Source organism: Malaya genurostris, chromosome 1, assembly GCF_030247185.1.
Source record: "Malaya genurostris strain Urasoe2022 chromosome 1, Malgen_1.1, whole genome shotgun sequence".
In the NCBI taxonomy this organism is placed as follows: Eukaryota; Metazoa; Arthropoda; class Insecta; order Diptera; family Culicidae; genus Malaya; species Malaya genurostris.
Genome location: NC_080570.1, coordinates 103,631,406 through 103,647,312, shown reverse-complemented (window position 1 = coordinate 103,647,312; position 15,907 = coordinate 103,631,406). Strand labels below are relative to the sequence as shown.

General features: G+C 37.0%; 1 protein-coding gene across 2 annotated transcripts in view; it reads left to right on the top strand.

The window, feature by feature from the left end:
* The first annotated feature begins 5,695 nt into the window (after positions 1-5,695).
* Positions 5,696-15,907, top strand: part of LOC131425295 (guanylate cyclase soluble subunit beta-1) — a 76,548-nt gene continuing 66,336 nt past the window's right edge. For both annotated transcript variants that reach the window (XM_058587068.1, XM_058587067.1), the window contains exons 1-2: positions 5,696-6,967; positions 7,568-7,641. In XM_058587068.1, coding sequence (XP_058443051.1) covers positions 6,965-6,967; positions 7,568-7,641 — 77 coding nt within the window. In that variant the 5' untranslated portion in view covers positions 5,696-6,964. The remainder of the gene's footprint in view (positions 6,968-7,567; positions 7,642-15,907) is intronic.

The window sequence follows — 15,907 nt, the reverse complement described above, 5'->3', positions numbered from 1 at the left end:
GGAATTCTCGAATTTTTCCTATAACACGGCTCATAAGGCGGCGCACGCCTTCTTCGTCCATCGTTTTAGCTATCTTATTCCACCAGATCGTCATCTGATTGAAGTCTTTGACAACCTTTCCCTTTGCCTTGTGTCTCCTCTTCATGATTGCCCAGTATTTTTCAATAGGGCAGAACTGGGGGCAGTTGGGTGGGTTAAGGTTTTTCGAAACAAACTGGACCCCTTTCTCTGCGTACCATTCTTGAACGACTTTGCTGTAATGACAGCTTGCCAAATCTGGCCAAAACATTACGAGATGGTCGTGGGATCGAATAAACGGCAAAAATCTTTTTTGGAGACACTCTTTTTAGTATAACTCCGATGTCATTGTCTTATTTGTAACGAAAACTTTCATTTTTTTTGCCACAGCTGCAAATGCGCTGCCAAATCATAAATGTTATTGCAAGTTTGTCGGCAAAAACAACTTTAAATTTGGCTGGAACATCCTCCCGAGCCGTTGCCAAGTAAAATTTTTGACCTGGGATTTGCCCGAAGTCAGCCTTGACATAGGTTTCATCGTCCATCAGAAGACACCCGTCGAACTTTGTCAACACCTAGTTATATAGATTCCGAGCACGGATTTTGACAACAGTATTCTGTTTTATGGTCCGATTTGGCTGTTTGCTAGCTCGATACGACTTGATTCCTTCCCGGAGTCGAGTTCTCCTCACGGTACTATGGGCAGCACCGAATTTTCTGGCCAAATTACGGTCCGACAGATTAGGATTCCTCTTAATCGTCTTCAAAATCTTCAAAATCTTACCACGCAGTTTCCGGTCGACAGTTCCACCCCGACGATTGGCTTGAGGCTTCCGAATCGTCGTCAATGTTTCCTTATGCCGTTTGATAACCCGCCATACGGTATTTCTGGGCAATTTCAGCTGTTTAGCTAGCCTAAATGCAGACCACAATGGATTTACCAAATAACTGTGCACAATTTGTTCCCTTCCTTCTGCTTCCATGTTGATTGTTTACAAAGTATGTTACAGTCGATTAGCGGAATGTAAAAAAAAAACATACGTGAAGCTGACAAAATTCCCGACACGGAGGCGCCTTTCAAATCCGTCCATCAGGAGCGCCACAATATGAGCAAAAGTTTGTTCCAATTCTAAATGAAGCAAGCTAAATGCATTGAACTGGTATTATTGCACATTATTATTGGCAATACACCACTAATAATTCAATATTGCGATATAATAATTTAATGAAACTTTCTCTAAATGAAACTGTTATGCGGAAACTTTGCGTATGGGACAGACAAGAGATGGTATTTTTTCCACATTTTAATGAGCGAACACACAGTTTTACCGCAATTCCTGAATGCATATCAAGGATAGATTTCAACCATCGAACTAATTGCGAAAATCGTCATAGGACTGATATGCGGGTACGGGCAGTGTTTCAAAGAGTGGAGCTCTTGTGTTTCTTCGAATAGTTTCGAACATTTTGAATAAACAGAATTGCAATATTTGTAAATAAATGAAAAAAGTGGGAATAGCAAAGAATTGTATTTATTTTTTTTAACATTTTTTCGTAAATCAACGATTGAATTGAAAATAAAAACCTGTTTTAATCCACCTAGTTCACTATAATATGCACTTCCGGCACCGGAACCCAAGAACCGGTATAATCGAAGTCGGTTCGTACGACCACCAACTAACATGACGTACAAACTCTACTAGTTTTTATTCAAATTTTGAAGATTTTATACAATTTTGCCATCGCACTCTAAATGACGATTTAAGTGTTTGTTCTATCCAAAAGTATGAAGTAATTTTTGGTAGGACCAAGGTCTGATAGATGATCATTTGAGCCTAAGATTGGGAATAACGGTTTTGAGTCCAGTTTACTCCTTTTATATCAAAGAAGATTATAAGGTTATTTTTAGGGAGAACGCGTGTAACAAGTGCCCCAGATGGGAATGTACACGGACAAAATTCCGATTCTAGAAATGAGCAAAACGAGTCATGATTTGGGGAAAATAATATATTTTCATGTTATGATAATACACCATGATTAAAACTTCTTGGATCATGATCCATTAAGACTGATGCTGAAATTTAAACGTAACGCATTTAACGTTGTTGGGTATAACTTCAGGCGTGTTTCTGCTATGATGATAATTTTTGCGACATTAATTCAGGCGTTATGTGTGATTTTTGCAACGATGTTAAGTTTTGCAACATAAATTCAGTGAAAAGCATGACGAACTTCTTTGAATCAGAATCATTAACAATTAAAATATTATGTTTTTGAAAAACTACGACGCCTAAAATAACGTGTATACTTGCGTTCATTGCCTAAGTTTTGATTTTGTGTTTCAGCATCTAAACGAACTGCATGAAAAAACACGTGTTAATCAAATCTCTTAAAAAAACTCTATGTCGAATTTTTTCCAAAAAAATTGTCTTATTTATAATATTTAGGTGAATCAATACAGCTTGCGTTGTTATATCTATGAACAAAATATCTTTCTGATTTTCGTTAGATGGTGTTACAAATTCACAATCGAATTTATTTTTTGGCTTACGCTAGCTTTCGGAATATTATTCTAGCAACAACGGTCACATCTAATATGTAAGAATGTATTCAAACAAAATGTAATATTTTTTTTTTCAAATAAAAAGCGTAGCTGTGCTTAGTCTCTTATGATGTCAATTTTCGGTTCATTATCTTTATTTTTATGTTTCGTTTAATTCTCTCTCAACCGGTGGGTAAAAGAACAAGATTATTAAATGAATATGCTTCAGGATCAATTAAACATTTTCAGTAAGTCTTGCTTTTCAATGTCTGCTTTTTGCTTTACCATTAATCAATTAAGCAACCTATCACATCACTCGAGGCAGAGGGTTCAAAGTGATATCCGGGTAGAAAATTTGAGTTAAGAGCTTTGAAAGAAATGCATTCTTCAAGTAACGAACCATGATTAATTTTCATGGGAGAAGAGTTATTGCTCATGGTTTCATGAAAAGTTAAACTGATTGGTTTCATGATTTTCTAATCATGACACCAGTAACGGATTTCTTTCCATGTAAGGTAAAATTAACCGGATTATACGAAAAACATAACAACATGAAACTGACCCGATTTGACGAAAATGAAAATTATTATCATGGGAAAGTATTATAAAGCGCCCCTGCAGGCCTAAAGGCCCTCTTTCCTTTTTTAAGTAGATTTTTCTAAAAAAAGGTTTTATCACTAACACTATTTTTTTTTTATTTAAAAGATTTTTTTTTCAGGCCTATTTGCGTATAAGCTTACGTGAGATTGAGCTGATTTTTTGAATAATTTTTTTTTTGTGTTTGATCTCGTTGTCATCCTTTTTCTAGAGCATCCAATTTCCTCCTGAGAGGTTTGAGGGGCACTTTGTTCGTGGTTCGTCTCGTCATCCATTGCCGCATCGGTGGTATTGTTGTTGATTTCCGTCTTCTTTTCGTTTTCCTTATTGTTCGCAGTCTTGAGTTCGTTGCTAGTTGCTGTAGATGTGCTTTGTTGTATATTGGTTGCACTGGTGTACTTTGTTCTATAGGGGATACTGATGGATTCGTTAAAGGATATGCTTCATTGGGGTTGGTGTGAAGGAAGCACCGTTGTCCTTTGGTGTAGTTGTCTCCTTGTCCAGTTTATCATATTGCTTACCGTAGTGAACAGCTTTTTGGCAATATTGACATGTGGCCATCTGATTGCCATAGGTAACAAGTGATTTGCACAGGATTCTTGTATCCTGACCGAAAGTCACATAAGAAGGTATAGGCCTCTTCAAGCGCATGCGTAACAAACGTACGCCATTTAGATTACCGGAGAAAAGTTCTTCTACTTTTCTTTTTTGATAGAGAGAATCTCTCCGTATTGGGACATAGTTTTGCGAATATAAGGATCGATGACGCTTGAGGGAAGATCATGCACACGCACTTCTACAGCACTAATGTACATTGTTATTGTCTTTGCGATGAAAAAAATCATAATTTTTGCGATTTTTTTTCCAGAACTATCGTTTCACAAAATAAATTCAAATGTTTTGCTTGATAAAAAGCATCATTCGAACAACATTTTGTAATTTTTTCGTGGAAAAATATTGAGAAATAAGTCGGTGAAGAGGTATTTTTGATAACGCTTCTTAAAAATCATGATTTGCGGTGTCCACTGTATCTCAGCGCAGATTAATCAGAAGTGAACAAATAAACGCAGCATAGTTAGAGTAGATGTTTTTCTAGACCCCAACGTTTCTGTTTGATTTTTTTTTTAATTTTTTTAATTTTTGGTGATTGTTCAAAGTTAAAACTACGACTTTTCACGAAAAAACTCGCCATTTTGTAGCTGTAAAATCTCCCTAAAGTAACAAACAAAGAAAAGGAAAAGGTTGGGGTCTGGCTTTTTATATGTAGAAAGTGTGTGCAAAATTTGAACAACACACGGAGTTTCAAAACCTGCTTTCGAGGAAAACGCGTTCAAAGTTTTTTGTCTATAAAATCAATGGAAACAAGTCTAACATTTTCAAAAAATCATATTTTTCATTTTATTATTTATTATAACGGAACATTTCAAGAATGTTTTGTCAAGTTTTGAAGTCAATCGAAGTAGAAATCTTAAGCCTGTGTACCGAGCTCTTGATTCTACGTGAATTAGATAGCCATAGATAAAGGTCCATAACTTCCAGAGTTTCGTTCCAATAGGCTTGAAAATTTCACAGAAAATTCTTGAAATGTTTTACTATAAAAAATATAAAGAAAATAATAATGATTTTTCAGAAGTGTTAGACCCTACCCGCCCCTTAATTGATTATGCAATTGATTTCTGATACAAAGAATATCTTCTTTATCTGCTTTTCTTCTATATCGAGATTTTAAGGGACATATTGCATCATTGTAGTGGGGAGTAACATATTGTCTCTTGTTGTGTGGCATACCACTGATTTGTTGTGTGGCATGATATACGGTTGCTGGGGCATAACGCCAACGGCAAGCGAAAAAACTAAAAATGTGGTCGTTTTGGAAGATGTGTTTGTATCAATCAATCCTCATCACTTTTACCAAAATCATTGACAATTGTGTTCCTCAGGCGTATTGCAAAGACATACCTACATTCTCGAAACAAAAATATCAGTTCGAAAAAAATTGTATCTTCTCGTTTTTGGCATGCAATAAGATCATTTATATGGTATGTATCAAATTAATACATTGGAAACTTTTCGTTTTCGTTATACATATTGAGAGCCGAATTTCAGTTGAATGCCTTTTATAATATTGAAAGAAAGTAATCTACGAGATTTGCTTAGAGACAGTTCTCAACAATTAAAAATCACACAGTTGATAAAATAAGTACGAAACTAGCAGCCCTCTTTTGGTGGTTTCTCGAACATCACCAACAGATCTGTTTATCAATAAATACTAGATAAAAGCTGTGTAACGCAATATCCCAGAGCATGAACCATCTGCTATCTCTAATATCCAGTTTTTCACAACAACCAACCTTCGTCGATTCTATTGTAACGGTATCTCAACTCTCATTTTCTTTTATCCAAACTTTTACTATAGCCTACTCTCCCTGTTGCTCGTCATACTCCTGTGAACAAATTAAATTTTCTCTGGTGGTTGCGAGCAGCATCTAACCGAAGACGATAACATTTTCCTCGCCACGAATCAGTCTTCGTCGGGATCTTTAGCAAAGCGGAAGTGCGGCGCGTAGTGTTAGATATACACAACAACAAAAAATAACAATCCACCCCATGCACCATAATCTACCCCGAGGAGCAGCTGTGCAACGCGCGTTCTAGTGAGAAAGTCAGCCTGCGAGTGAGGGTGGTTAACGCTGCGGAGTAAAAGCTCATCATCTAGGATTTGCTAGGATCGGTCGAACGGCGACGGTGGGACGGGGGCTGATTTAATCCTGAACCCATCCCTTTTTGAACCAGTTTGTGCTGTTAGTGAACTGGAGTCAGGAAGCTCTAGCAGATCCGGAAGAGAAAGTGCATACATACATGTGTGTGCTGTCGGTTCGCTTGTTCGAGGAAGTTGAAGATGGATGCGTTCATCCAGAGGCACGGTGATAAGAACGGCTCGATTCGGTTGTAATCCGTTCGGCGAAAGTGCTTCTGTTCCAAGAGGATAGTAATATTGAATTCTATTCTCGAACCAAGCACTTCTCTCGTGTTGTTTGCTGTCAATGCTAATGGTTCGATGCGTGGAATGGATGGTAGAAGGATAACTGCGTTGACACAGAAAATCGGATAAAAGAGGGTGGTTTTATGATCCTTGCTGCGAAAATCAGATACACCATAGTGATAGAAATATTTCGGGCTTCGTCAATCTTAGTAGCTACAAAGCAAAGATTAATGAGTTGTTTGATGCAATTGAATTCGATAAATTTCTAGACTTCAAAAGCTTCTTACAAATCACGCTACAAATGTTGTTTGCGCATTTTGTACAACCACAACGCATAGTGAAAAGTATCCTCGTAGGCCGCCCCGTAGAGTAACGGAAAACGTTCAGTTTACTAAATATAGTCAAGTACAATCATAGCAACAATGATGGATCGATTGTATTAGTGTGGTTTCTCGCCCTTCGAGGGTTGTCCTGACTACTCGCTTATTGAAAACGCATGAAGGTTTCCTCGTTTATTCGTTCTCCGGAGCTCCACTGCTTCCTACACTTCTGGTAAACGAGAACTTAGTATCGTAAAAGGAAAAGTGTGAAAAGTAGCTGCTTGTTGCTTTTTCGACCAGCTGTACAATAAATTTAAAAAATTCATAGAACTAGATTCATAGTGGTCAGCATCGTTTACTGGTGATAGCAAACAGAAGCAGAAATGAAAATCAATATCGTTATACAATCGTAAAGTGATAATTAAATCTAATATTTCTCACCACAATTTCGCATGTTCGCGTAGTTCATTCCGATAAATCTCGATAGATTAACCAAACCGCAAAATGGTAAGCTATGTTACCTATCTATAGCTTGTAAGCCAATTGCACTGATAAGAGTTTTTTTTGTTAGTTATGTCGTTTTCGCTTGATACCAAACCTAACCCAGTTTCCACCCTAACTGCTGTCAAACCGTTTGTTTGAAGCTAGTTTCGAACCTAGTTTTAACGTTGTTGAACTGAAAATCGAGTCAGTTTCGAACCTGGTTGTTATATCAGGTTTGCTCAAACCGCCGTTGCTAAGCGCGAAAACAACACAGTTTCGTGAAAAGTGTTTGTTTGAAGAAACTACCCTGGGTCAGTTTCAGTGTTCTCAAGCGAAAACGACATTAGTCAGTAGCAATAAATTCAATCTTTCAGAGTTATAATGAAAAACTCGTGTAAAGAAAACCATCCATTTCAAATTGTTCAAATAATGTTCAGATTATGTCCCTTCAGTGCCCCCACACAATGTCAAAGTGATATCTACTTGCTCAAGTTCGCGACGGAATACGATTGCTCATGAAATCTTTTTATTTCCTTTTCCCTTTATCGCCGTGCCTCGCCATAAAAAATAATGGAATATGTGTTGAAATCTGTTCCTGCTGAAACCTTCCCGATGGCGCTGCAGTACGGATTCGTGAACTATGCGCTGGAGCTGCTAGTACTGAAAAACTTTGGATTAAACACATGGGATCAAATAAAGTAAGTTTTTGCTTTCGTCAACCATTTTTTCTATGCCTAGCAGCTTCGCTTGTGTGAATACACATCAGACATCAAACAACAAAGTTGTTTTTGAAGTGACAGGCTGTTCTCGCCGTACATCCCACTGGCCCCAAACATTTCGTTGCCCTTTGAACCAGCTTCAAACGCTGAATGTATGAATCGAACAATGATGTGTGTTCCGTAGAGTTTTGTACATGTTTTTCAAGTTATCTGATTATCTTCTCTACAAAATAACTTGATAGTGATGAGTTTTACTCAACGAGTTATGTTCTTATTCTGAAAATTAAAGTGACTATTTTGATGCCATAATGTGCTGCACTGATCGTTCCAAAACTATGAGAGACAGCCCTAGGTGGTTGTTCGAACTGTTGACATAGGACTACACAACTACTATCGAAATAAATAACAGAACGCCTGTCACCGATATACGTGGTTTCTTCAACATGATTGGAAACACATGCTCATGTGTTCTCCGTGCCGATAGACATCGGCCAAAGCACACTGTGTGCATTGTGTAAAGCGTTGTGTTATTTTTCTTCCGTACCAATACGTACCGGTGCGTACCGATTTTGCATCGTCATTTTATATGACGGTTTAAAAGTTATCGTCCTGTAGTCTGATCTGGTCAGACTAGTAGTACCAAAGTATGATTATATATTCATAAACTAACAGTATCTGCAAACTAGAAGAATTTACCTGTCAGTTTTATAAAAATTTGAACCTCTTTTCGCCATCGCTTGTGAAAAATACTCATGAAAATGAAAACTGAAAGTCATACATCACAAGTCGTCTTTCACAGCGATTGCATGTCCTATCTATATTAGAAAGGCAAAACCCTCTCGGATGAAAATGATTACCTCTAGTGCGAGGTGAACGGCGCACAAAATAAATTTCACTAATGATCCATTTACTGACATGTATTGCAACCTTCCACATGGTGTAAACGAACCGCACGAAGTATAAATCTGTTTAATTCCTACTAATGGTGGTTGTGTGAAGGGACTCTGTTTCAACAGCAGCGTGTTTATTTTGTCGTCTCTGTTAGGGGAAGCCATGAAAATGGCTTCAAGAAAAAGGAAAAATTAGACATTGTTTGTTTTTTATAAATTTCGACGTGAATATGTCTCACTTTACTATTGGGCAAAATTTCAAAATTTACCCTATTGTAAAGGGATAAGTTTTTGATCGTGAATATCTCTTGTTGTACCTAACGTATCCATATAGTTTTTACTACATGCCCTCAGAAAAATGTTCATCAATTTATGGTAAAATGTTTCAGTTGTATGACATAATCACAAATAATTCAAAATTGAAGTTTTCTAGAATGTTTGGCATCAACGAGTACCCGAGCCGCAGTAATATAAAGTAAAGCAAGCACAACATTAGCACTTCATTGAGGTTTGTTCAGGTCCAAAGTTTTGATCCAGTTCCCAGTATCAAGAATTCAGTTCCTGAATTAAGTGTTATTTTTAGAATTCAATTCCATATACAGAATCTATTTCAAAAATCAAGTATTCAGTTCCAGATTTCAGTTGCGAATGGAGTAGGAATATTCTGCTGTTATTTTCGATAGCGCTTGCGATATTACGAAACACTATTTTTATTATATTATGTTATATTAAACTTATGATTATTATAAAACTTTACCCAAATTTTTAACCTGTATTTGTCATACGTTGAAGTATTTTTTATTAATAAATATTTATTGAAATATGAGTTAAAATTAAATTATTAAGATTTAAATTGGGTGTTCAGTCACAATTGGTAACTTTTCAGCCCCGTGATTTTTGTGTACGGAAAATTGTAAACCTACTTGTATTGTTAAAGAGGAAAAGGAACTTATATACTAACTTACTAACTATTACAGAGAGCGAATCGATTCAATTTAAGATTGCATCGATTTTTGTCGAAATTCGCTTATAATATTACGTGACATTACATCTAATGATTCTATATTTGTGAGTCTGTGTAACTCATTTGTACTAAACCAGGGAGGACGCTTCAAAATCATTTTCAGAATTTTATTCTGAATGCTTTGAAGCGTTTTCTTCCTGGTGGAACAACAACTTGACCAAATTGTTACTGCATAAAGCATGGCTGGTCGGAAATTTTGTTTATAAATTAATAATTTGCTCTTTAGACAGAGCTTAGCATTTCTGTTTATAAGAGGATATAAACATTTAATATTTAAATACTTCGTTTAAATGCATTTGCTAACGATTTTCATCCTATCAAAACTACCAATGACGATATATTCCTGCAATCACAATTAGACATTTTTACAAATAGGTGCAAAGTAAATAGAATGACTATAAACGCCTCGAAATGACCAATTGTTTCGTTCACACGAAAACACTCAGAACTTGAATTCGACTACTCTATCTCCCAAACCGTTCTTAAAAGTAAGTCGTTCGACGAAGACTTAGGAGTTATCCTGGATTCAAAAATGAATTCCAAGCAGCATGTGGATTATACAATCAACAAAGCCAACAAAGTTATTCGGATTTATTTTTCGTGTTACGAAATGTTTCGAGAATATACATTGTCTATAAGCTTTATATTGTGCCCTGGTTTGCTCTACACTCGAATATGCAGCTGTTGTTTGGTCACCTTATTATCAAAACGATATTCAGTCTATAGAAGCCATCCAACATAAATTCATTCGTTTCGCGCTACGTAAACTTCCTTGGAGAGATCCTCTAAATCATCCGACTTACCCAGATCGTTGCAAGCTCATAGGTCTTGATCTATTGTCTGTTCGTAGAGACGTGTTTAAGGTAACTTTCGTCGCAGATCTGCTCCAATCTTGAATCGATTGCTCTGAACTCTTACGCTCACTAGACTGTGATATTCGCCATCGGGTTCTTCGAACTCATACTTTTCTCCGTCATCCTTTCGCTAGAACCCATTACGGTCAGAACGAGCCTTTCGTTAGTATGTGCCGTCTATTTAATCGTTGCTCAAATGCATTCGATTTTCACTTAACTCATAACACCGTTTGTTTCTAAGATTTTTGTCACTCTGGGTACTAGTATTATATTAGTATTAGTATTAGAGACAAGAATGGTTCTGTGTGGAGTAGTAACCAATGTAATTTAAGGAAATTTATCATTTGGATAATTATAATCTGTTGCTACAAAAAATGAGAGGTTTTATGCCTTCTGGAGAGAGCTAAAAAGTTGGTGATGCTTAGCTCCAGTGGGCTTTTCCAAGCTCCAAATAAACAAATATATTTCTTACACTTTGTCTGGATTCCTTCAATGTGATCCTTGAAGGTGAGGTCTTTGTCGTAGGTTAAACTTAAGTATTTTATTCTATCAGACCATGTCAACTCCAAGTCATTCAATTTGATAATGTGATTATTGTTTGGTTTAAGAAAAAAAGCTATTGGCTTATGAGGAAAGATAATTAATTGTGTTTTTGCTGAATTTGGTTTAATTTTCCATTTTGACAGATAATAACTGAAAATATTTAAGCTTCTTTGTAGGCGACTGCAGATCACTCTGAGATTTCTACCTGTGGCTAACAGACTTGTGTCATCACAGAATAGTGATTTCAGTCAACCAACGGGTAGATTTGGAAGATCAGAAGTGAAAATATTATACAAGATTGGAGCTACGCTCGAACCCTGCGAAACACCTGCTCGTACGGGTAGCAATTCAGATTTACAATTCTGATAGCTAACCTGAAGAGTGCGGTCAGTTAAATAATTTTGATCAAATAAATAGGAAACTGGAAATCAGACATTTTTGCTATTAAAACTTTGTGCCAAACACTGTCGAATGATTTTTCTATGTCTAGAAGAGCAACTTCAGTGGATAACCCAGAAGATTTATTAGCTTTTATCATGTTCGTTACTCTTACAAGTTGATGAGTAGTTGAATGTTCATGACGAAACCCAAACTACTCTGGTAAAAAATTGAATTCTCATTTATATGAGAGATCTTTCTCAACAAAATATTTTTTTCAAAAAGTTTACTGGTAGAAGAAAGTAAACTAATTGGTCGATAATTTGATGTTTCTGTTGGGTTTTTATCAGCTTTGAGGATGAGAATTACTTTAGTGTTTTCCGTCTTTTAGGGAAGTAAGCTAATGAAAAACATTTGTTGAACATTTTAACCAGGAGTCTCAAGGCAACACCGGTAAGATTTTTGATAATATTAAAGATTCCATCATTACCAGAAGTCTTCATGTTTTAAGTCTCCTAATAATTGACTTAATTTCATCAAAATTCGTCTCAGTAATGTCATCTTGTAACAATACTTGAGTTGAAATATGATCATATTTCAGTGAGACTTCATTTTCAGTAGGACTCAACATTCAAATTAAAAATTCTGGACACTTATAAAGTTTTTGAGCTTTTTCGCCATTTGTAAGAAGTATTTGATTTCCTTCCTTGAGAGCAGGAATTGGTTTCTGATCTTTTTTAAGAGCCTTAGAAAGTTTCCAGAAAGGCTTAGAATATGGTTTAATTTGTTCAACTTCTCTAGCGAAATTTTCATTTCGCAAAAGAGTAAATCTATGTTTAATTTCTTTTTGTAAAACCTTCACTATGTTTTTTATAGCAGGATCACGAGAACGTTGATATTGTCGTCGACGAACATTCTTCAAGCGGATGAGCAGTTGAAGATTGTCATCGATGATAGGAGAATTTAATTTGGTTTGAGCTTTGGGAACTGAAAGATTTCTAGCATCGATAATGTAATGATTCAAATTATCTATTGGTGTGTCGATGTCCGCCGAATTTTCTAAAATAATTTCATGATCCACATGATTTTGTTCGCCGGAGTTGATGTCGTGCTTTTCAAGGGCACAGCTTGATGATCAGCGAACCAAAGTTATTCGTATTCATGACAATCCGGTTATGCCTCTGACATTACCAAATGGCACTTTGCCAGATCCACCAAAACAGAATGTCACCGTCGTAGGACCGTATGACGTTGTTCTTCTATTTGACCTTTGATGATCCCGGTCATGATATGCGTTTCACTGAATTTTCCGCACTCACAGATCGCCTGCAACACCAAATATTTTTATTCAATTTGTCGACCTTCTTTTTTTGGAACATTTGGGTGGGTCCTAACGATGCAAAATTCCAGGCCGGGGATCAGTGGGCATCAACCACTTGCGTTACAGTGTCCTGGCGCAGAATTTGGTCACCGTATTCAGTTCATCGGCGCCCTTCTTTAGAATGAAGACCTTCATTTTCTGCTGAACGAACCAGACTAGACATGTGCGCCGTGACGCCATTTCCTGAAAATATCGACGGAGGTGGCGGCGCGATTCGGCGTAATTAATTATAAACATATTATTAATTTTAATATTGATTCACACAGAACACCTTAACTAACCTAACCTTCCCCAATTTCACACATTTCTGAAGATTATCCAAGTTTAATCGTAGTTTACACAAAAAAAGTAGTAGTAAACACTTTGAAATAGATTTTCTTCTACTCCGAGGTTTACTTTTATTGCTGATAACTATTAGGTGTACAACTTTGCTTCCGCCGTTTTTTTCCAAAATTTAAACTTTATTGCGAAAAAGATGTATTATTCAAAGTATTGTCCGTCGCCAGCGACAACTTTCTCCCACCTTTCCGGAAATTTTCGGATCCCGGCTCGAAAAAAGGAGTCCTTTTATGACGCTATCCTTGAAGCAATCCATTTTTGCAACTCTTCGAAGGATTGAAAATGTTGATCTGCCAGGCCGTGTGCCATCGAACGGAATAGGTGGAAGTCAGAAGGGGCGACATCTGAGGAATACGGCGGGTGTGGCAAGACTTCCCAATTCAGCGTTTCCAGGTACTTTTTGACCACTTTTGCGACGTGATGCCGAGCATTGTCGTGTTGGAGGATGACTTTGCCATGTCTCTCCTGATACTGTGGCCGCTTTTCTTTTAGCGCGCGACTAAGGCGCATCAGTTGCGTTCGGTAGCGATCTCCTGTGATGGTTTCACCCGGTTTTAAGAGCTCGTAGTAAATTGTTATTCATCTTTGAAGGTTTTTTCTCTTCCATCATCATGTTTGTCTTCGACATCGAAATCACCATTTTTAAAACGTTGAAACCACTCCCGACACGTTCTTTTACTCAGAGTAGCATCACCATAAGTTTCTGAAAGCATTCAATGCGCTTCAGTTGCATTTTTTTCGAATTGTAACAGAAAAGTAAAACTTCCAGCAAATGGCGAGAATTAGGCACATAAACAGACATTTTCGAGCGTGAATAATACGAAAACAAGAACAACTGTCACTGAAACGGCGATGACAATTCGTTAAGTACTGTACACACTCACTTTGAAGGCATTATCATCTATGTATTTTAACCAGCCTCAGCCGGTACAGCCACCTATCGGAAAACGGCGGAAGCAAAGTTGTACACCTGATATTTGTACTATTTACACTTAAGGTAGCGCTTCGCCTTGGTCAGGTCGAAGCGAGACAACTCACTGCTTTCTCTTGCTTTGTCGCCGAAATTTCACCCTAAATTGCGAATTTCTCCAATACTATCCCGATTCACGAAAAATCAAAAACATACGATTGTAGGTAAACGATTTTACTATGCATTTGGCGAAAAATATCAGTTAGAAAGCTTTTCTTTCGCGAGATTTCGTGCGAGTTTTGTAAAACGTTTTGTTTTCTTTTTTCCTTTTCTCGCTATAAGCAACTCGCATAAGTAGGGATGTGCTACGTTTTCAACAAAGCATCAAAGCTAGTAGCGATGAAAATCATTACTGATTTTTGGTTCTACTGAAACATGAATAGAAATTATTTTACAAAGTAGTAACACTTACTTACATTTTCTACTCATCTATGTTCAACGTTCACGCAGAGAGAACGGACAACGAAAACAAAAGAAATGTTGTTAGCGTCTACCGCATGTGGCATTTGGAACACCCCAATGCATGCGTTGACATTGTGTGCGTGCGAAAGAATAAGGAAAAACTCATTTATTTTTATAACTCGCACGAAATCTTTCGATAAAAACGTTATCAGGCACAATTTATATACGAATCGATAGAAAAATTAATTATCTAGAATCGTATGTTCTTGGAATTTCCGTTTTCTTCCACGTTTTCTCACAATTTTGGGTGAATTGCGTGAAACCCCGGGATAGGCAGCGAACTCCCGTGACCACGGCGAAGCGCTACCTTAAATTGGTTTACCGATGTCAGCTGTTCCATCCTCGTGCCAATTGGCTTTCAAACCCAAAACTCAAATCAACTTGGCGCCTTCTATGTTTCACTTTATGGACCAAGAAAACGATGATGTTATCAAATTATCACATAGAGCAATATAGGAATCGAGTATTAAATGCGGAAATAGTTACTAACATATTTTCCCTAATTACAAGAGAATATTCTTTGATTATTCGGATTTCAACCACAAATAAATATAAATTCACTGGAGAATAAACATTCCTATGTATTTTGACAGCTTCATTCAAAAACATCATCATACAACAGCACCATCTACATGTCGAACTATCGTTAGAAGGCCAATAGCTCAAAACCTTTGAAATAAACATAAAAAAAAGATTTTGAATCCAATGGCATTGGCTTCGGTTGACGTCGGTAGTACTGATTTTCAATATAAGTTGTGCTTTAGTGATTCGACTGATGTAATATAATCGGTGGCATGATTAAAATGATAGCGCTGATAATCTTTTTCTTAACTTGGTGGCGTGTCGAAATTATCGGTGACGGCAGCGTGGCGCGGCGGCGCACAGGTCTAAACCAAACAGAAGAATTTACCGTTGTCCATCTTCCTTACGGGTTACAATATTTCCACTGTCAGTTTACCGCTTAAACGATTCTACCACATGGAACATTGTCAAATTGTTAATTTTCAACTATTTTGAGATCCATTTGTGGGACTGACCTGTATTTCTCAAAACCTCGCCCATAATGTTTTATCGAAGCACCTCTTGCTATGAAGCCATCTCGTTAATCACTTGACATACAGTACATTTAGACATTAAACTCTAAGCTAGTTATATTCAAAATGCGAATGTTCACCCATGCAGTGAGAAGTTATACTGTAAAGTGTTGTATTTTATCGAGTACAGTCTGTACTTTTTACCCTACTACGTCTGGCTTCCATTGTACAAACCACCTTGAGCATTTCGAACAAGCTCGGTTCTAAATAATCATTACAATCAAAACAACAACAGCAACGTCCGCACCTTCGCCTTTGTGCTTTTTAACGTTTGCCAGAATAATCCCAAATCTAATCACAAACACCTTTG